This window comes from Notamacropus eugenii, chromosome 5 (genome assembly GCF_028372415.1).
Source record: "Notamacropus eugenii isolate mMacEug1 chromosome 5, mMacEug1.pri_v2, whole genome shotgun sequence".
Lineage (NCBI taxonomy): Eukaryota > Metazoa > Chordata > Mammalia > Diprotodontia > Macropodidae > Notamacropus > Notamacropus eugenii.
The window spans coordinates 113,030,247-113,054,139 of record NC_092876.1 but is presented as its reverse complement, the minus strand read 5'-3'; the positions used below and the strand labels follow the sequence as shown (position 1 = coordinate 113,054,139).

At 39.4% G+C, this 23,893-nt stretch overlaps 1 protein-coding gene across 1 annotated transcript in view; it reads right to left on the bottom strand.

Annotated features, from left to right (window-relative positions):
- Positions 1–23,893, bottom strand: part of RAB38 (RAB38, member RAS oncogene family) — a 55,300-nt gene that overhangs the window by 3,947 nt on the left and 27,460 nt on the right. The window contains exon 2 of the mRNA XM_072610606.1: positions 22,242–22,522. Within this exon, the coding sequence (XP_072466707.1) occupies positions 22,242–22,522 (281 nt within the window). The remainder of the gene's footprint in view (positions 1–22,241; positions 22,523–23,893) is intronic.

The following is a 23,893-nucleotide window of genomic DNA, read 5'->3' as shown; positions in this document are numbered from 1 at the left end:
CTATCTATCTATCTATCTATCTATCTATCTATCTATCTATCTGTCTGTCTGTCTGTCTGTCTCTTTGTCTGTCTATCTATCCATCTATCTATTAGTTCAGGGACTGCAGGTTAAGAATCCTGTTCTATAGAAGAGACTACAAACAATAGCTAATAATAGCTAACATTTATATGGTGCTTAGTATGTGCCAGGAACTGTGCTGAACAATTTTACAATTTGATCTTCATGGTGCCATTATTATTTCCATTTTTAAGATGAGGTAATTGAAGCCAACAAAGGATAAGTGACTTGCCCAGGGTCACACAGCTTTCAAGTATCTGAGACCAGATTTAAACTCAGGTCTTCCTGACTCCAGGCTTGGCACTCTATCCACAGCACCACTTAGCAGCTCCAATACCAAATACTAAAAATTTATCCATCTCTTAATGATCTCACAAGACCCTTTTCAGGATTCCAATTAATCTCAAAGAATCACAGAATCTCAGAGTTGGAACATCAGAGGTCAATCTATTCCAATTATACTCTGACATCCCCAACAAGGGATCATCTCAAATCTATCTGAATACTTCTAGAGATGAGAAACTCATTCTTTCCGAAGGCAGCAGTCCTGATTGTTGAAGTTCTTCTTGAATGGACCCAAAGTTTGCCTCTCTGTGACTTCTCATGGCTCCCAGCTCTGCCTTTTGGGCCCAGAATAATCCCTTTTTCACATAACAATCCTCAAAAGATTTGGAAGACAACTCTAATTCCTTCAGCTCAACCTCATACAACAGGATTTATGGTCATTTCACCATTAGGGTCACACTCCTCTGATCAATTTCCAGCTTTCCAGTCTCCTGCCTAAAAAGGGCCTAGCACTGAATTTATGGGCAAGATTATGGGCAGTACTGAGTACTAGGTTTCAATTACTGGAGCCTAAGATCAGGCTATACTTTCTAGCTAGCCATGACACTTGCTAAAGTTACTGAATTTATAATATACTACCCCTCCCTTTCCCAAGTTCTTTTTACATGAAATAGGCAAGCTCCCCTATCTGGTACTTGTGAAGCTAATTCTTTGAAATCAAGCACCAACTGAAGCTATTTGGGCCTTTAAGTTATTTCGTTGACAAATGAAAACAAAACAAAAATCTTCCCTGGCACTCATTCAATATTTATATTCCGTGCTCCCTTAGTACCATGATATAAGAAAAGCCTGGGACAAAATATTTACACTCACAGTTAAAAGCTGATATGAGTCCATCTTTCCTTTCCTTTATTTACATCTGAATAAACCAGATGTAAATAAAACACAAGTCTTCTGCATGGCTCTGGCTCTAAATTCCTCAGCCCCATAACAAGATTTTTCATAGCCCTTTGAAATTTAATTAGCACAAGCACTTAGAAAACAGCCCCACTTATGGTTCTGCAATGAGTGAAGAATCTTTTCAAGTATTCTTTCCCAGAAAACTGATCTTCCTAAAGTGCAGGTGTGACTCTGTCACTCCCTCTCTACCCTGTCCAATAAACTACAATGGCTCCCTATTACCCTCAGAATCAAATATAAAAGCCTCTGTTTGGGTCCCTTACTCCCTTTCTAGTCTTCTTACATCTTATTCCCCTTCGTATACTCAGCAATCCAGTGATAATGGCTTCCTTACAGTTCCCTGTCCAAGACATTTCATTTTCTATTTTTCTTGATTTTCTTCTGGCTGTCCCTTATGCCTGGATTTTTTCCCCTCCCACTATCCTGGATTCTCTAACTCCATTTGGGGTCCAATTAAAATTCTATCTTCTGCACGAAGCTTGTCCTGATCCACTTAGCATTTAAAGCTAGGCCTCCCCTGTAAAGCAATCTCCAATTTATCCTGAACTTAGAATCTTGTTTCTACACAGCTTTTGCATGTTGTCTCCCACCCAAGACCATAAACTCCTGGAGAATAAGGAACTATTGTTTTGCCTTTTTATCTCCAGATTTCGCTCTGTGACTGGCACATAGTAGGTGATTAATAAATGCTTACTGACTTGATTCGACTCTTCCCTCTATGTTGCATTGGCAATTCCCGTATCTCAAGTCATCTTTATCTATCTCTTGCCACTGGACTCAGAGGGCTCCAGAGGAGAAAGTGAGGCTGGTGACTTTGCACAGCCCTGCCTCACTTAAATCCAATTCACTTGCAAGTCATGACATCATCTTCCTAGTATCTTGGTCCTCTTTGAGAATGAAGGACAAGCAAAAGCGATCCATAACAAAGGGTTAAAACAAAATAAACCAGTTCTATGGTGTGGTGAGCAGAATGATAGGCTTGGAGGCAGGAAAATTGAGGTTCAAATCCCACCTCTTGTCAGTTACTAGCTGTGTAACCGTGGGCAAGTCATTTAAAGTCTGATGTTTCAGTTTCCTCTTTTATAAAATGATGGTGTTGAACTCAACAACTTCTAGACCAATAAGCTCAAGTTTCCTTCAAGTCATAAATCTATGATCATTTGGAAAAACTAATTTTTTTTTAAATGAATGAATGTTTCTGGTAGCTTCTCATGTTGAGGATTCATCTACATACCCAGAGGGGAGTGCAGAATGAAGACAATTACCTATGATGAATACATATCATTCTTTATTGAAGAATGCAGCAACACAAAGGACTTTGTTTGACTCATTTGAATGACTTTTCCACCCAAATCCTCCTCTGATGTCTCCTCAGGGCCTGGAGATGACTCTTGGTTCTTGAGGGCTAGGCCAGCAAGTTCTTGAAGGTCATACAAAGAAAAAGGATTTTGATTATGAGCCTAGTGGAAGACTATGTTTCTACTGCCTGAGGATGAACCTGGCAACATCTGGAGTGGTTCAATACCAGGTTAGGGTTAGGCAGGTATGGAATAGTGGACAGACTACTGCAAAGACGTGAGGAAGCTCAGAGCCCGAATTCTGCCTTAGAGATCTTCAGCAAGTTATAATCACAGGAGCAGAGGAAGTGAGCACAGAGGCAATCCCGTCTAACTCATCATTTTATAAGTGAGGAAGCCAGAGCACAGAAAAGCCGAATGCTTTGCCCAGGGTTAAGGAGCTAATAAGTATCTGATACAGAATCTGGGACCCAATTCATTTTCTAAGGCATTGAGATCAGCTAAGCTAGGGCTACTTTTAGAGGAGGCAAGCCAAGGTCTCTTTCTGAGGTGAACAGGAAATAGGAGAATGAGGAGCTTTTCCTAAGGAGGTGAGAGGCTCAAAGCACTTTATACAGGAGTTCCGTGACTTATAAATAAGTTCACAAATACTCCATAAATTTTATTTGGATTGGCTTGATCCATATCTGGGGTAGAAGAAGAGGGTGAAGGGTCACGAGTATTAATGGGAGATGGTGGGTCCACAAGGAGCTAAAGGTCCCAGAACCATCTCTATTATTTGGGTGACTATAAACAAATCCTTTCCCCCTCTGGACCTGTTTTCTCCTCTATTGAAGGAGGATAGGTGAATAGAATGAACCTGAAAGTCCTTTCCAACTCTAAGATGCCATGTTCCTATGATGCCTTATAAGTCAATTACTGGTTCAGGTTTTTCTTTAGAGACAGGGACCTCGGTGTTATCCCTAGAAGACGAGAGGCCAGGATGACCACCAAGAAGTAGTAAAAACTCAAGAACATTCACAAGGTTGGAGAGGGGCACAATTCAAGTCATAAAGCAGAGCCTACTATGTGCTAGGCATTGTATTGAGCACTGAGAATAGAAAAATAAAATCAAAGACCTTTGAGGAAAATTCATAGGATCAGTGATATCTCATAAATCTGCATAGGATCATAGGATATGATATAGGATCATATGACACATGTTCATAGGATCTTAGATGTTGATTGACCTGGATCAATCAACATCTGGAAGGGACCTTAGTAGCCAGAGTCAACTTTCATCTTATAGATTTGAAAAATGAAATAACGGAGAATTAATTTAAGCAACTTGTCCATGGTCACACAGCTAGCCAGTTTCTTAGCCAGGATTTGAACTCAGATCTTCCTGAACTTAAGAACATACACTCTATACCATGATACCTCAGTGACTATATGATTTTCACTTTTATATAGCATTTTCCTTATCTGGAGAAAATAGACATTAGTAATAGCTAGACTACCTACTTTCAAAGTACCAGTGGGAAGAAGACACTGACAACTAAAGCAGCAGGAGCTGTGTTTACTGATTCCAAAAGTTGATTCTCCTGGCTCCAATGGTGCTACCTTTACCTGCTCCCTCCCAAATGTATTTGACCAAGTTTATATATATGCACCAAGAATCAGAAAATTAGGGAGCTGTATTTCTGTTCACATCTTCATTCTCATGTATGTTCACATCTCATATCAAAATAATGAAGTATTTTCTTGGCAATCATTAGCCTATCAAATATTTTTACAACATATGCAATAAATACAAACATAATTTATCACTTAAGCAGGCTTAACAGGCTTATTTTGATGTGTTAGCAATCCCTGATGAAAAGAGAAGTCATCAGTTAAATAAATATATTCCATTAGATTGAGCACGCAAATTTCAACATGGCATCATCAAGGAGCTTCATTTATTTATGCACATCAGTTATGATGTTCAGTGTTTTCACTGTTACTATTTATAAACACCATCCACACTTAAATGTTGTCACTGGGTACAGGGTGGTAAGTAAGCTCGTAGGGTTGGAACTGGTGCCTGGGAGTTCTCTTTGTATAGCTCCTGACAGTGGGCTTTGGGGGCTTAGATGCTTGCTAAAAGTTCAAAATGGGGATTATCCTTGGAGGCAGATGAATAACCAAAGATGAAATTACATGATAATGAACTGTGAGACCGGGAAGAGGCCTCAGATAGACTCTACTTGGAAACCACAATTTTATGTGGAAGAAAAATACAGATGTGTGGGTTCAGGATAAAATATTAATTGAAGTAATGGAAAAAGTGTTGGATTTGGGGTCAAAGGACTAGGGTTTAAATGTGAGGTCTATTACACACTTACTGTATGGCCTCAAGAAACTTATTCCACTGTTTACCAAACACTCCACTGTTAGTTATGTGGGTGAGAATGGCTTATGTCACTTAGACCTCTAGGACCCTGGGCAGGTCACTTATATTGGCTCTCTACTCCTCGGTTTCCTTAACTCTAAAATGGAGGGCTGGACTAGAAGACCTCAAGTATCTTTTAGGTTTAAATCTTTCATTAGAGTCTCCTGACAGTCTTTGATATCCATTCCTCCCAATTAATTAAGCCAAGGAATAGTTAGACAATTTGTATTGTGTGTACACACACACATATATATGTATACATACACATATATCATATGTTATATAATCAGTTAGGTAAACTGAAGAGTGTTCTGTTACCAAGGGCTTTGAGACACTGGTGTGGGGTGAGTGGTCAATAAGGATGGAAAAAAACTCTCCCAATAAAGAGAATGATGAGCCTGCCGACCCACAAATAGGATGATAAATTAGACCACACTCATTAGGTTTGCTCTTCTTCTAGTGTTTTCAAAATAAAGCATAATATCTAATAACCAGAAAAAGATCTTAAAGATTATTTTGTCCAATTCCTTCATTTTATACAGGATGGAGCTGAAGCCAAGAATGATACAATAAATTGTTCAAGGTCAAGTCTTCAATAAATACCAGACTCCAAGGCTGATACTAGACTAAAATTCATAGATCTATACTCTCTGGACAGATGGGTAGCACAGTGGTTAGAGCATCAGTCTTGGAGACTGAATTCAAATGTGGCCTGAGACACTTACTAGCTTTGTGACTGTGGGTGAGTCACTTAACTCTGTTTGCCTGTTTCCTCATCTGTAAAGTGAGCTAGAGAAAGAAATGGGAAACCACTCTAGGATCTTTGTCATGAAAACCCCAAAGCAGGTCATGAAGAGTCAGACATGACTGAAACAACCCAACCACACACTCTCAGCATCTTGATATGCTTCTATTAAGGCTTCTCTCTGGGTTGACTTACAGGACTTCTTCTTTTATACATATGTGTGTCAAGCTGTATTTAGAAACTCTGACAACACTATGTTTGTTCACCAACATATGAATAGGTAGCACTAAGGAATATGTGCCAGTGTGCAACCAGCAAATCTGGAGGTGACTGGAAAAAACACATTCATTTGGAATCTCAAAGAGAAAGGACAAGCTCCCATAATTCTGAGAATGATTTCTCAGGGCTGGAGCAAAGACCATCCAACTAATTTCCCTGACTGTACAATTTTAGATTCTTTAGCCATATATAACAAGTCACTTTCACACTACAGCAGACTGACCAGTTATATTGAATATAGAATTTACTACCCATTTGTTGACGATATGACCCCAATTTTCTCTATGCAAAGATCACCTTTACAGTTAGAATACTTTGAGAAGAACAACTGAACGGCTCAGATAAGTCTAAGGTGAACTGCTTGAGCTGCAGGAGTGACGTATCTATCATGAAATCCATACAGTGCCTCATTGAGATTGTAATTTCTATGTTAGGCAATGAGAGGTTAACAGCTAAAGATACACATCAACCTTTTCCTTAAGAAGAGTAAGGGACCAACTTCAATTGCTTTGGAGCACTGCTTCTAAGCAGTCTCTTTCCTCAGGATGACCTATTTTTAATGTAATTTTATTTATTCACTCATTCAAAACAGGTGCATTAAGTACCAACTGTGTAGAGAGTGTTGAGTACACAAAGGTTCACAGACTCAGCTGTCAGGAAGCATATGCTCTAACAGAAGGAGGATGTGCCCAGATAGCAATGAGATGAGGGAGAATGGGGTGATGAGCTTCTGTGTACATAGCTAGGCTGATCTATCTCTAGAATTAAAAACTCTAGCTTTTCTATCTCTGAAGGAGGTGCCTGCTGGCAACTGATGAGACTGGGCACTCAGATGAACCACAGGGATTCTGGCCAGACCCTGTGAGAAATCTAAGCTGTACTTGCTCTATGCTCAATCCTAGCATTCTCCAGCCAGTGTGACACGGACCATGTGCAATTTGTAATGAAGTACTTGAGAGACAGAGGAAACTGTCATGGGCTAGAGTTTTCCTATTTTATCTTCCTTAGTGTTAGTTACAGTGTATATCACTGGCTACCATGCCATACGAAGACCAGTGTGAAATGGCTATATGTCCCTGGAGGTCTTGGGAGATTCACATTCAGGACACAAAGTATGTCTAAGGGATAATATGGGCAATGACACGGCATCCTGTAGACCTGGCCTCAGAACTGCATATCTGATCCTTTGTGACGAATCCCTCACCAATAGGGAAGACTTTCGAGGGTGGTATCTTCCTTGCCAGAGCTTATGCTCCACTGGGAGACCGCAGTGTTACCCCTACTCCATGAAGCATAGGAGGAGGACTTCTATGGAATGCCACTCCCCCCCAATCACACATTTTATAGAAAACTGGATGCCACTGTCTGATTCAGATGACGTATGTATCTATTTGTTGGATTTCTAGAGAATCTTTTTCTTTGGTATTATGGGAAAACACAGGACTGAAGTCGACTAGTCTTTCAAATACCACTCAGCTCCTGTTATATGCCATTTAGATGTTTTATTATAGCTGTTTACATTTCTAACATGCTTCACAAAGCATTTTACTTTGGCCTCTGGAAACCCCTAGAGTAAAATCCAGTCATTTTCCCAGCCCTAGATAATTCTTCAAGGTGTTCATTTGAGCCCAGAAAGCCTTAGAGGCAGCATGGGATTTTTTTACTATTTGCCACAGAGTCTTAAAGTGGATCTAATTTGCTGTGGGAAAACCTATGGGAATATTTACAAGTTCTCAAACTTGTAGGTCAGTGTGTTGTGCCTCTCACAGTAGACTAGATAAACCACAGCCTCCTGTATCACCTATCATACCTAATGGCCAACATAAAGAATGTAAGGTACAGAAAAGTACAATTTTATAAATAGTGGAATTCATTTTAATTGATTTCAAAAAATTTTTATCAGATGCTTACTATGTCAAGGCATTGTGCTGCATTCTAAAAATGCAAAGACAAAAATAACACCGTTCTTGGGATGAGGTGTGGGGGACAAAATATCTACCAAGGTAAGTAAATATAGAGTGCATACAAAATTCATATAAAATCATTTCAAGAGGAGGACGGCATTCACATACAATTTGACATCTGTTCTGACTGCTGAAGGAATCTAGGGATTGTAAAAGGTGATAGTGAAGAGGGGAATCCATTTTAGGCCTGTGCTAAGGTTACAGAGTTAAGAGATCTAGTGGTATTTATGTATAAAGAATGACATGGAGGTCACTTTACAATGAGAAAGCTAGGCCCACAGTAAATGGGCCAATTGGGACTCAAAATTCAGTCAATTGTGCTTTTCATTACACAAACTGATTGGGGCAGCTAGGTGGTGCAGTAGATAGAGCAGGAGTCAGGAGGACCTGAGTTCAAATCTCACCTCAGACATTTGACACTCACTAGCTGTGTGACCTTGGGCAAGTCACTTAACCCCAACTGCCTCATCCTGGGTCATATGTCCAGTCATCCTGAGGAATATCTGGTCACTGGATTCAGATGGTTCTGGAGGAGAAGTGAGGCTGGTGACCTGCACAGCCCTCCCTCACTCAAAACAAAGTCAAGTGCAAGTCATGTCATTACTCTCTGATGGCATGGTCTTCTTCTTTGGCAACGAAGGATGAACACACACAACAAATTATCCAAATCATTTGCAGGAAACTTTTTTAAATTTCAAGAAGCTAAGTGTCTAAGGTGGGTTTTGAACTCAGGTCTTACTAATTCTAGGTCCACTGCTCTATCCACTGTGCCACCTGGTCACTTCTAGTTTATAGCTGGTCTCTTCTTTCTTAAAAGGTCCTTTATGATACAGCAGGGTGTTGTTTTTACATAATGTTCACCATATAGTTACAGTGATTTGTGGCCCCCAGTGTCATTAAGGTATAGACTACATGTATATCCATTTCTAGAATTTTCAGAAGGGATGAAATTAGTATAGTAGCACTAAAGAAGGAGTCAGAACCTCTGACTCTGTCACCAGAATCATACTGATAATAACTGGCATTCTTTAACACGGATATAGCAATAGCACCTACCTTACTGAGTTGTTGTGAAGATGAGATAAACGTATAACATGAAACAAATAGTAGCTATTATTAGGGCAATGATGATGCCAAACAAATGAGTTCCTATTTTAGGCCAAAGGCAATAGGGAGCCACTAAAGATTCTTGAACAGGGGAGTGATATCATCATAACCTATTATTTAGGAAGATTATTTTCTGGATTGTAATAGTAATAACAATTATTTTTAGAATAAGCATATCTTAAAGTGAGCTGTATCATCAATATTATGGCTAATGGGCAAATCATAAAATAAGAATTGAACATTTTTGTTTGCCTTGTGGAATTTTAAAGAGGTATTCTGCTGATGATTTGGACAGCAGTCTATTAGGGGATACAAAGCTCACTGGATTCACAGATAGAAGCCTACGTTTGAGTAGCAGACAATCCACTGACCATGGGTCTTGCTTCCTCATTTGTGAAATGGAAATGGTAATTTCCATGGGTGCTCATGATCCAGAAGGTGTCCTAAGGGTTAACATATTAAGACTCTATACAAGTAGAAATTGTGAAATGGAAAAGCTGAGGTAATGAGAAGCCAATGAAACTAACTCTTGTCACATTCAACCTAGACTGTTATTTGTCACTTGTTCATGTTAAAGATGGATGAGGGGGAAACGCTACTATAATCACTAAGGATTTTGTTCTGAATTCAAAAGACTATATGTTAAAAAAAAGTCACTGCTATAAACAAAGACAATAAATTAAAATTGTAAAATTATATTCCATGTAATAGAAAGCAACTTTAGTACCACCTATGATTGGAAAACCTATCTGATAGGGTTGTTGCAAGGAAAAGAGATTCTGTAAACTATAAAGTATTATAGAAATGAAACTAATGATCATAGCTGACATTAATATAGCACTTAAAGGTTTGCAAAATATTCTCCACATGTGCATTATCTTACATGATAATTAGAATAAACCTTTCAAGGAAGCACTGTAGGAAGTCTTATCCCCTTTGGCAGTTAAGGCAACTGAGGCTGAAAGACATTAAATGGCTGTCCCATGGTCATGTGGCTAGTCCAGGCAGGAATCAAACCTAGGTCTCCCTGACTCCATGTCCAAATGTGAGTTGTTCGTATGATTTATGGTGATATCCTTACTGCAACTACCATTATGGGGGACTCCAAGAAGCCACGGAAGATGTAGAAACTGTGCCAATTCTATGTGTCACACACAAGGGGATGAAGTGACTTTTAAGGGTGACGTAGCTAGTAAACGTCTAGCCAGGATGTGAATGCAGATAATTATCGCCAGCATAACTGCAGGGACAGAGAGTCAGGCCTTCTGACTCCTTACTTAGTATTCTTTCCACTATAACTAATTTTAGCCCTTATGAAACTTCTAGAAGAGAACACAGATGTGCTCTATATTTTAATAATACAGAGGACCACAAATTTCTGTAAACTATATAGTAAGCACATAAAAACATGATCCTGCTACTTCATAAAGGGACTTTCCAAAAAGAGCAGGCCAGCTTTAATTAGAGGCGACCAGCTGGTGCAGTGCCTAGAGCACTGGACTTGGAGTAAAGATAGAGCTGAGTTCAAAACCCCTCTCAAACCTTTACATGGCTGTGTAACCCTGGATCAGTCACTTAAACTTTCTCAGCCTCAGTTTCCTAATCTGTAAAATGAGGATAATGATAGCACTACCTCCCAAGGTTGTTTTTAGGATCAAATGAGATCTCACACACACACACACACACACACACACACACACACACATACATACATACATACACACAAATTATTATTAGCTATTATAATACATGGTGATTAAGCATGTAGTTAATGAGGACTTTACTTTCTTTAAAAGTGGAAAGGCTTTCTACTGATGGCTGGGATAGTTCAGAGCACTTAAAAAGAGCTGGATAAATTTTTTCTGTAGTGAGAAGACTGGTCACTCTTGTCCAAAAATTGCCATAGCAACTTTTTTTAGTGGCAAAAGTCCTAAATTTTGAAGGTGGGAACCCAGGTTATTCTCATCCCAGATTAGCTACTTACAAAACTGTCTGACTTTGGCCAAGAAGTTAACTAATAGAACTGACGTAATTATGATTATGGTTCATATTACATTACAAAGTTGTAAGTTTACAAAGCATTGTCCTACAAGTCTGTGAAATAGGTGATGCCAATAGGATTCCCATTTTATAGATGAAAAAACTGAAGTTCAGAGATAGGCTTGTGATTATTGATGAAGGGAAGCCATGATCACAAAGCACTAGCATTGCTTCATCATCTCCAGGTTATGAAAGATTAGACTTTTCTTTCTTTTTTCCTTTTTGATGGGGGTGCTAGACTGCAAATCAAGGGCATGTTCTAGATCTGTTGTAATTGAGTCAGTTCAGTCATGTTCAGCTCTTTATAACCACCTTTGAGATTTTCTTGGCATAGACACTTGAGTGGTTTGCGATTTCCTTCTCTAGCTCATTTTAAAGATGAGGAAACTGAGGCAATCAGGGTTAAATAACTTGCCTAGGGTTACACAACTAGTATGTGTCTGAAGTCAAATTTGAACTCAGGTCTTCCTGACTCCAGAGCCAGTGCTTTATCCTCTGCACCTGCTTGCTGGCCCCTTGCTCTAGATATAGCATATATACACTGAGCATTTGATAAAATCCCTATGCTACCTGTGTGGACAAGATGGAAGGAAGGAAGAAAAACATTTATTAAGCATTAACTCTGTGTCAGGTGCTATTATCCCTGTTTTACAAATGAGGAAACTGAGGCAGATAGTGGTCACATGACTTGCCCAGGATCACAGAACTATTAAGTGTCTAAGGAAGGATCTGAAGTCAAGATATCCTGACAAGTACTCTATCCACTGTGCTACCTAGCTTCCTCTATAGGGTGGTTTGTAAATGCTAAAGTCCCATTATTCTTTTCCTGGTTTCTCTAACTGTTTCTACCCCACAAGGCTGTGTCTCTGTCTATGCCTCCAGGGCCCCTGTGGAGAAGGACACCTGGATGGAACAGATCGCTTTCTTTTTTCATCCATGACTGCTCCGCCATCTAGCAAAGTATTGATTTCTTAGAAGAGCACACCAGGGAGAAAATCAATATTCCATTAGACAGAGCTGAGGAGTAGCCTTGGTAATGCATCAGCAGCCTGTCCACTGTCCTAATGTTAGGTCAGGATCCAGAAATTGAGGAGTTCAAGGATATTTGGAAGTAATTACATTATCTGCACAATCCTGTGTCTGGAAAGCAACTGATGAAAAAACCAAGAAACTGTGAATTCTTTTTTTTGAATTAAATCATAATAATTTACACTTATATGAAAGGAACTTTAGAACTCACAAAATATGTTCCTCCCAACAGTCTCTGTGTGCTTGGCAGGAACATAAATAACATCATCATCTTACAGGTATGGAAATGGATGCCCAGAGAGGTGAACAAATGAAAAATATGTCCATGGCAACACAACTACAAAAGAAAGCTATGTCTACATGTCCATGTCTATGTAAATAATGAATCCTATAAAGTGGATGCATCATACGGATTTGCACTACACATTTCCATGGTTCCAGAACCAATGACCATAATTTGCATATAATTATATATGTATATATAAAACTTCACATATAACTTATATATACAAGAATATATGTATGTGTATATATATACATATATATATCTTCATATATAACTTCAAATAGTGCAAAATTAAAATAACAAGACATCTTTGCTGGATTCCTTGCTCACACTGACGAGGGCCTAGCTGAGCCAGGATTCCAGTGGGATCTTATGAGTCCAAGTCTATACTTCTGTAAAAAAGCAGAACAATACAATAAAAATGAATTTGGATATCAAAGCATTCTCAAAGAAAAGATGTATCGGGTAGTGACTTTGACAGCTCCTTGCAACACTGAACTCCTTTAGAGGCAGCATGTCTTATTGAAAGAAGAACCTCTGCACCTAGAGTAAGGAAACCAACTTCTTTGCTACAGGTTACCTCTGTAGACTTGGGCAAATTACTTTATCACAGCTCTGTGATTCAGTGTCCTTATCTCTAAAATAAGAGGAGAAACATAATTTATAATAGGTATGAGGAAGCACTTTGTAACCTTTAGGTTTGTCGAATAATAACTGTCATTATTATAGTCTGAATCCAAATCAATGCTCTTTCCACAATTCTATTGTGCCACTCATAAGCCCAGGGATATTGAGAATTCTTCTGTAATATAGATGCAGCAACCTCCAAACAGAAAAGAAAAAGTCATAAAAAGACAGAGGTTGGTTCACCATGTGACTGAGCCATATAAAATCCCATTACCTTCCCAATGACTCCTCTCCCCTCTCTCCCTCACACACATCTTTGGTTCCTTCCCAGACCCCTACAAGCATATTTAGGTTCACAGAATCTTGAAAGAGAAAGACAAAAACTTTCCCCTGACTCTGACATCCCCTTACACTATCATCTCATATATCTCAACCTCTTAAAGGCGAAATTCCTAGACAGTGTCATCTTTTTTATTTCCTATATGTGCTCACCACATACTGTTCTGCCCCTAGTAATCTATTGAAACTCTTTTCTCAAAGGTTACCTTTTAATAGCTAAATCTAATAGTTTTCTCTCAAAGCAAAAAACAGTTAAGTTCCTGTATGTCAAACATTGTGCTTAGCACTAAAGATACCCTCCTGCCCTCAAGGAGAACACAGTCTAATGGGAGAGATAGGATGCAAACAGCTAAGCATACAAGATGTGTACAGGATAAATTGGAGAATGTCAGTGTCATTGAATTGCAGAGTATGCTGCAAGGAGTAAGGTGTGAGGAGACTGGAAAAGCAGAAGGGGTTCAGGTTAGAAAGGACTTGGAATTCCCGGCTCTCAGTCTTCTCAATGACCTCTCTGCAGCTGTTGATTCTGCTGATACCCTCTTCTGAATATTCTCTCTGCCCCTAGATTTCTTGACATTGTTCTCTCTCCTACCTATGTGAATGCTTCTTCTCTTAACCCTTTGCTGGCTCATCTTTCACTCACTTAGGGCTCACTTTCCTCCTCTGAAAAATGAAGAAGTCCCCTTTCCAAGCCTAAATCTATAGTTCTAATACCTCTCTGGGTAAAAGTGGCCTTGTTTCTCTAAAGATGCCCTAGACCACTTGTTCTAGATCTTTCCTTTGGCCTTTTTACATTCTGTATTGAATAATATTTATCTGGGCATATAACCCCTTTTTGTAGATTATAAGCTTCTGACAGAGGGACTATATAGTTCTTGTCATTGCATGTTGGGATTGGAAGCTCAATTCCGTGTGGACAGTCTCGGGCGGGTAAAAGTGGGACTTCTAAATCTTAGAGTCTTACGAGGCCCTCCATGAACAGCGGGGATTCGAGAAAGTCAGACTGAGCTAGCTCGGCTAGCTCGGGTATTTCCGCCTCTCCCCGGGAGATACGTGATGGGTGGAGTCTCCCTGCCCTCGAGGTCGTCCCAGATCTGGGTACACTATTGTTATCTAACAGCACGGTATTCAGACGCAAACTGTGCGGCTGAAGGTTAAGTAGGATTGAGGAAGCCTGAAAGCTCTCTTAGCACGTGAGGAGCCAAGAGGACAGTAGGCTCCGCTTCTCTTCTCTTCTCTCTCCCCTCCCCCTCTCTCCCCGCTTGTACTTCTACTTCCAATCCCTTAAGATCCTAGCCTCCTTAGGAAATCTCCCCCTCTTCCTCCTAAGGAAGACCCCCCTGCACTTGTAACTAGACCCTGAAATAAAGCTCAACCCTTGTTCGACTCTGGAACGTCCTTTCTCTCATATGAGCATCCGGTTTTGGCCAACCGAAGACCTCGGAGGTGAGGTAAGAAGACTCGGGTAGCCCACACAGGCCTCTAGGCCTGGCAATTGCAGCCAATGAAATCTTGCATAGAAAATGCACTTAACAAATGTGAACTGAATATAAATATTTTGTTTGCTTGTTTTTTGTTATGCCACGACCACATTAGTTCCCTGATCAATAAAACTCTAGAGGGTGAGTACATTGTGAGTTCCTTTATAAGCCTCACTAAAGACAGAACAGCGCAATATACAAGCACAATAAACTATGACCCTAGAACGCAAGTGCTCATGGTAGACTTGTAGAAGGATAACAATTACATGCAAACTATAGTTACTGCTGGTAAATTAGGCTGACCTAGGATCAATGAAGACAAAATATAGATCACAATAACTGGAGGAAAATAAATATTAGAAGCGGTCCTTCTCTCAGGTTGGCCATAAAACCAAAGTGATACTCTGAAACCTAATTCTGCTGTGATCTTATCATGGCTCCCTTGGGGTTGAGGCAGTTCCAGGCACCAAACAAGGTGTGAACATCTAGCTGTGTATTTCTCGGAGAGTGGGGTCTAGAAAACAAATCAGGTCTCATTCATCTTGGCCTTATTTGTACAGTTTAATTGTCAACAAGCACTTATTAAGTAAAAGAAAGACAAAAACAGCCCCAGCACTCAAGGAGCTCAAAATCTGAGATGACAATTAAACGAATAGGTAGAAACCTCATATGTACAGTAAAAATTGGTAACCTCAGAGAGAAGGTACTAGTGTTAAGGGGGACTGGGAAAGACTTCTTTCACCAAGACTTAAAGGACACCAGAGAAGACTGAGGTAAAGATTATACATTCAGAAAAAATCCAGGAAGAGTGGTCACTCACATGTGGCTAGCTATATGCCTTAAGAAATATTGCTAAAGAGTATACCCTTCCCCCAAACAGAGGAGACTAGTGTCCAAATAAATCTGAAACTACAGTCTACAAGGATCTCTGTAAAACTTCAGAAACCAAAGAAAACTCGGAAATGTCCCTTTTTAGTATGGAAGTGCTATACAACTGTGATTCAGTAGCCTTAACGCCTGCTGTTTTTTTTCCCTAACTTTTTTTGTAGGGAGTCATTTCAAGCAGGGGAAGGTCAATCCAAATGATATTTGGAAAAGACCAATTTGAAAGTTTTCCATTAATATGAAAAGGAAGAAAGAGAGCCTAGAAGCACCAAGATGAGTCAGGAAGCTACTATAATAATAGCTTAATGTGCATACAGCATTTTAACCTATAAATCAAGTGAGAAGATCAGTAGATCAATGAAGTGTTCAGTTCAAGTGTCTTATATAGATCTTCCTTTATTTTACTAAAATTTATAAGTCATAGTTCATAGGATTATAGGCTTATAGATTTAGAGCTGGAAGAGATCTTAGAAGTTTTTGAGTCTGAGGGTGAAAGCCCTTCCCCACTCCCCAGCACCTCCACATTTTACAGAGGAGGAAACTGAGAAATTAAGTGATTTACGCAAGTTCATACAACTTGTACGTGATGATACCTGGATTCAAACCAAGATCCTCTGACTCCAAACTATAACACACTTTCCACTGCATCATCAGGTTTCCTTTAAAATGGTTTTCAAGTTAAATAACAGTCTGAAAGCACACCTCAAAAACCTTTGGACACTAATTAGCTAAAGATGTGAAAAATAAAAGGCTATTAATGGTTTGAACTGCTCAAATGGGCAAGGTTTCCTGGAAGACTTTCAGAAAACTATTCCTACTTTTGACATAAAGTCAAAAAGATCTTGTCTGACTTGATGATTGAAAGAACTGTGCTACACAAATCAGCCAGTTATGTGGAACCAGCTTGAATTTTAAGTACAACAAATGCCTCTGAAAAAGCTGTCTACTGTGTCCATTTCCATCTTAGTTCGGGACCTTCTTCTCCAGTTTGGTAACCACTGAATCTAGACTTGATCAACTTAATCAAAAATATGGGGTGAATTCTGCCACATGAACCTTAAACTGAATGAAAACATCAGCTCCCAGAGTGAATGCCAACACAGGAATGAAGGAAGGAAGGAAGGAAAGAAGGAAGGAAGGAAGGAAGGAAGGAAGGAAGGAAGGAAGGAAGGAAGGAAGGAAGGAAAGAAAGCATCTGTTTGGGCCAGAATACGTCTGTGCTGCAGTATTCTAGGAATGAATTCAGGGTGGTTCTACATACTCTCTGGGGATTCTCGAATGCACTGAAAGACACAAAACACATTGATGGATGCAGGAAACAAGGAGATCATCTTTTCTTGGGATAATGTTCACTGCACATTCTCTGCTACTGGGCAGCTTCAAACTGCTCCATTTCCCTTCTTCCTTGCCTCATGGAATGACAAGTTGGGAAATGAGAGAGTAGATGAACAGCAGACAGATAATGACAGAGAAAGAAATATGTTAAGAGTTGGAGAAATCAGTGGCAACCATTCCATTTTCTACAGAACCTGAGTCAAGGAGGGATTACTCTGTGGGATTCCTGGGAGCCTCATAACAGTTCTAGCATTAGATCTAGGCATGAAACCTGACAAGCTATTTCAAAGCCAACAAAAGTGGAGGGAGGCAAACTTCTCTCTCCCATAAAATCAATGTTACAAGAGAATGCTTATTTCTCTATTGAACCCTAAAACTCTACCCCACTCCATGCTCCAACAGAGTTGCAATTGTGTGGAAAACCAAAGTGCCAGGGTGGTGCTAATTAGGATTTCTGCTATTGGAGATGCCTAGTGCTCTGTGCTTTAGATGGGCAAGTTGGACCATGCAGTGGTGTTTACATCATCAGAAGCTATGAAGACTTTAAACTTTTAAATCAGAATTTGATCATCTCACCTCACTGACAATGCCCAGGAGGAAATGAAACATTATTAAATTTAAAAAATTGGTCTATAACTTGAAAATAATTCAAAGATTTAATCAAAATTTGGCTACTGGCGCCCTGTCCCTTGACTTTTAAAGTTCCCTTTATAGTAATCTCATCACTTTTGATTGCCTTAGTAAATACTGTACTCACCAAAAATCTATACAATCTCAGAGTTATTTCTGATTAGTTTAATAATCCATGAGGTGGTAAGCACCACCAAAACAGAGTCTTTCAGTTTTTGTACTTAGTACTAGTTGCCAGAACATGGGCAAATAATTTATCCTCTATGTTCTCTAGGAAATGGTCTAAGACTATAAGTTACAAAAAAAGGTGCCAATCTATGTTAGTTGTTGTTCCTTCACTGTCAAAGAGGACCATGACATCAGGGATGTGATGCCATGACATGCAAGTGAATTGGATTTAAGTGAGGGAGGGCTATGCAAAGTCACCAGCCTCACAATCTATGTTAGTAGAGGAGACTTCTTCAACAAGGAGTTCCCTAATACTAAACTGAGTTACAATACAGAGGCCAGTCCAAAGAACTTGAGAATGGCAAGTCCAAAATGGAACACAAAACTCCCTAGGTAGTCTAACCATGACATCTCCAAATTTAATTCTGGGACATTCTAAAGATGACCCATTTAAGGTAGTCTCCATTAAATACAACTGGTCTATGTTCAATGGGTCTCCTCCCAAAATGTTATAAATTACAGAATTTAAATGTAGCTTATTTTTCCCTTATATTTTTATTCTTGGGGCATACTTACAATTAATCAGAATGATCTGGAATTCTGGTGACATATTAACATATCTTTACGCAATATCCAACCTTTTTCAATCTAGGTTAAAGAACATACCCCATCCTCCCTCCCACCCCTACAATACTAACAGCATTTTGCTTTAGCCCTGCAATATCTATCAGGGCAATGTTAAAAACACCAGTGAGCAAGGAGGGGCAGAATGGTCCAAATATTCATAGAAATGCTGGGAGAAACAACCCTGAAGGACATTCCAAATATAGCACATCATTGCCTGGGGGACTGAAAGCAGAAGTTGCATTTGATTGTTCGTTATGTGCTAGCTATCTCTCATGACCCAGGACATATCCCACCTCTAGTTTTCATGACCATGGTTGTGGCTGAAGTGATACCTCTCTTCTCAGATCACGTATTGGTAGTTCGCTATGTGCTACATTGTGATGGCTCCTGTTGTCTTCAATAGCCCCTTAAATCTCATGGAGTTTCTGAAGGTAACACAAGTTTAAGTTTACTTAAGTAGGCTATATGCTCCACGCAGACAGACACTGTCTCCTTATTCACTGGATCCTTCCCTGTACCTCAGTACTCAGGTCAAAAATTATATAAAATTGTCAACCAATACCAGAGCACATAGCATCGTGGATAGTGAGCTATCCAAAGCCAAAAAAGGTCAAAAAGCAAATGATGGTCATCTATTACTACTAAACTCATAATAGAGGTATCTAGCCTTGAACAAAACAATCCATCTTCTGACTCTGTACATTTTCACTGGTTGGCTCTACCCCAGACCTGGAATTTTCTCTCCCTTCATCTCTGCTTCCTAGATTCCTTTAAGTCCCAGCTAAAATCCCACCTTGTACCAGAAGCCTTTCCCAGTCTTCCAGCCTTTCCCCCTACCTCCAACCTATAAATCTTGTTTGTATATAATTATTTGCATGCTGTCTCTTTTGCCTCTCTTTGTATCCCTACTGGCTAGCACAGCGCCTGCCAGTAATTAAGTACTTAATAAATGTTTATTCTTACACAGCCTTAATCTCTGAATGGGCACTGCCTCAGTCAAACTGAGACTTCTTAAAGACCTTAGCTTAAAAAGACCAAGGTCTCCTACTGCCTTCATCACCATCTCCAGTCATCCTGATCTATATCTGGCCACAGGACCCAGATGGCTCTGGAGGAGAAAGTGAGGCTGGTGACTTTGCACAGCCCTCCCTCACATAACTCCAGTTCACTTGCATGTCATGGCATCACCTCCCTGATGCCATGGTCCTCTTCAATAATGAAGGACAAACAACAACAAAGACTGATTTCATGTGGGAAGAGACTTCATTGGCCAATAAGTGCAACTCACACATGACAAACAACTTTCATTACCACATACCCAACAAATGATCATCCACTATATGTCAGAACACCTCCATGAGAAGGAATACAATGGCCTGCTGGGCAACCCATCTACTTGTTTAGGAGTTTCTCCTTATATCAAGTCTCAATTTTCTTCTTGAAATTTCAAGATTGTTTCAAGTTCTCTCCTCTGGAACCAAGTACTTCTAATCCCTCTACAATATGACAGTCCTTGAAGACAGCTGCCATATCCTCCCTGAATATTTTCTTTCTTACACTAAAAATCCCCAGTTTCTTCAACCAATCTTCATATGGCACCAACTCAAGTCCTTTCACTATCCTGGTAGTCTAGTTTACCAATATCTTTCTTAAAATATAGTGCCCAGAATTGAACATGAAATTCCTCATGTAGTCTAACCACGGCAGAGTTTAACAATATTATTAACATTTCCTTACTCTCAAAAGCTGAACCTCTCTTAATGTAGTTCAAGATTTGCACCAGTTTTTTCATTTTTTTCATAACACCATATATCTGTTGACTTATAGTAAGTCAAAAGACACTAAATTTTCAAATTTTTTTTCTAGACAAACATCAATGTAATCTGTCCTCTCTCATCTTTGCATATGTGAAGTTAATGCTAATATTTTACATTAATCTCTATTAAATTGTATATTATTTAATTTGTTCCATCATTCTAGTTGGCAAAATCCTGACCTTGTCTCCCAGTCTATTAGCTATGTCTCCCATTAGATGTGCCTCTTCTCTGCCTTTATCCAAGTCAAAAATGAAAAAAAGAAAGTTAAAGCAGAAGGGGCCATTTGGGGCCATTCTACGGCAGACCTCCTTCTAACTTGACATAGAAGCATGAATAACTATTCTTTAGTTCTGGAAATATCATCTAGCCCAGGGGTGGGGAACCTGCAGCCTCAAGGCCACATGAGACCCTCTAGGTCCTCAAGTGCTGCCCCTTGACTGAATCCAAACTTCACAGAACAAATCCCCTTAATAAAAGGGTTTCTTCTGTAAAACTTGAACTCAGTTGAAAGGCTGTACCCAAGGACCTGGAAAGCTACATGTGGCCTTGAGGCCGCAGGTTCCCCACACCTGATCTAGCCTACAATTCTAAAGGAATAACAAAAGGAACTTTATCAAGTGCTTACTAAAATCCAGGTGACTATATCTACAGCAATGCTTTATTTAGCCTGCTAGCTTAGTAACTCTATCAAAAAACAAAGAACATGCCCTGCTCTTGATAAAGCCACGAGGGCTCTTTGTGATCATTGCTTCCTTTGCTATAGGTTTACTAACCATCTATTTAATAACCAGATTGTGAATTTTGCTAGAAATAAAAGTAAAACTCATTGACCTGAAGCATATATATTTCATTTTCTTCCCTTATTTTGAAAATTGGAACATTTGCCCCTTTCTGGGCATAACATATAACAATTCCCTTGTCTTCTATATAAGCTTTTGAATTTCATTAGACAGGTTCAGTAATAAAAAAAAATATTAATCAACAAGCATTTATTAAGAGCCTATGATACGAAATGCACTGTGCTATATGCTGGGGATACAGAGAAAAATGAAATGGTACTGCCCTCAAAAAGAATCTGCCAATTATTTCAGTGCCTAAAAATGTAGTTCATCTGGCCAGGTGACAAATTCATCTAGTGTGTTGTAAGCTTTTCAGATTTTTAATGTGTCTATATGGATTATATATAAAGCAGCGGACAGAGTGCTGAACTTAAAGTCAGGAAGACATTTTCCTCAGTTCAAATCTAGTCTCGGACACTTATTAGCTATGTGACCTTGGGCAAGTCATTTAACCTTATTTGCCTCCATTTCCTCATATGGAAAATGAACTGGAGAAGAAAATGACAAACTACTCCGCCAAGAAAACCTCAAATGGGGTCATGGAGTGTTGGACAAAACTGAAGCGATTCAACAATAATAAAAAAATATATATTGTACACACACACACACATATGTGTGTATGTGTGTGTGTGTGTGTGTACTCATTTTTCAAAGACTCCTAAAAATATCCTTTCCAAATTAACTGTATAGATCTAGAACAAGGGTGAGGGGATTTGTTCCGTGAAATTTGGGTTCAGTCAAAGGGCTGCACTTGCAGACCTAGAAGTCACATGTGGCCTTGAGGACGCAGGTTCCCCACCCCTCATCTAGGACATCTTCAAGACAGACACTGCCTGAAAATACAATACCTACTTGCAATTTTAATGGCTTTCCTCTCTATTTTATTCTTACATATGCTATAACTGGTTTTCTATATGAATGATCAGATTTCAAACCTCCACCAGGAGGAACCAGGAAAAGTATGACTTTTTTTTTTGCGTCTTGCTCCACTTAGCAAGGATTTAAGCTAATTTTTAATTTTTTTTACCTTTGCTGATGTTTCGAACCATCCCACAAAGCCATTTTCCTTGCAGAACTGGTCCATCTTGAGTCCGTTGTTGAGAAGCACATCTTTCCCCTGGTCACACTTGTTGGCTAAGAGAACAGCTGACACTGGTTTGCCATTAGGGAGAGTTAATTTGGAGTCCAAGTCACTTTTCCACTTTGTCACTGCCTCGAAAGTGGCTGGCCTGGTGACATCAAAGACTATAAATGCTCCCATGGCTTCTCGGTAATAGACCCTTGTCATGTTTCCAAATCTTTCTTGGCCTGTCAGAAACACAACAGAGAGCACATATTTGTAATTTTATTAGAACTATCACTCCTAGGTTGGGCTCATCTTTTGTAGATCAAGGAGTAATCTACATATAAAATCTGGAAGTGTACTTGTAAAAATATGTCCTGGACATAAGCATCCGGTTTATCTGTCAGTCAACATCACTAAGCATTTATTAAGCATCAACTACATGCCAGATGCTATGCTAAACACTGGTGATACAAGTAAAGGCGAAAGGCAAGCCCTGTCCTCAAGAGAGAGAAAACAGACTACTAACAAACAACATGCATAAGGGTAGAAGGATGATAATCTCAGAAAAAAGACACTGTCATGAAGAAGGTGGGATTTTGGCTGAGAATTGAAGGAATACTAGGGAAGCCAGTAGGTAAAGGTGAGGAGGAAGAGCATTCCAGGAGTGGGGGACAGCCAGTGAAAATGTACAGTCTGGTGATAATGACATATGAGGAGTGACAAGGAGGCCCGTGCCACTAGATCAAAGGGTACATATGAGGAGTCATGTGTGACAATAGCACAAAGGTAGGAAAGGGACTGGTTATAAAGGGCACATTTGATCCTGAAGATAACAGGGAGTCAGTCAGTGGAATTTACTGAGTTTGGGGAGGGTAGGGGAATATGACATGGTCAAACCTGCACTTCAGGAAGATGCATTTTACAGTTGAGTGAAGGAGATGGGCTGGAATGGGGAAGAGACCTGAGTAAAGGAGACTCCACCACCAGCGTACTGCAATAACCCAGGTGTAAGCAGATGGTAACCTGCACCAGGGTGGCAGCAGTGTCAGGAAATAACAAGAGGCATATACGAGGGATGTTTGCAAAGGGAAAGTAGACAGAACTGAGCAACAGATTAGATATGGAAGGTAAGAACAAGGAGCAGCTAGGTTCAGGTTTGGATATCCAGCTGCATTCTCTGTCTTTGAATGTGTGTGGATCATATATATATATATGTGTGTGTGTGTGTGTGTGTGTGTGTGTGTGTGTGTGTGTGTGTATGTAAAAGTATATGTATGTATGTGTGTATATATACCAATATACACATATACATATATGCATGTATATATGTATGTGTGTGCATTTGTATGTGTGTATATATATAAAATCTCATATATTAACTCTCATATCTATATATAATCTCTCATATCTATCTATCTATATATATCTTATACCTATACATATATATATCTCTTATATCTCTCTATATATTATCTCTCTTAAATCTATCTCTATTATCTCTCTCTACACTTGATCATTTTTATATGTGTCTCTCTTATGTCTCTTCTTTCTGTCTATCTCAAGAAAAGAATAATCTTTTCTAGAGAAGTGAGAAGGGGAGAAGGAACTTCCAT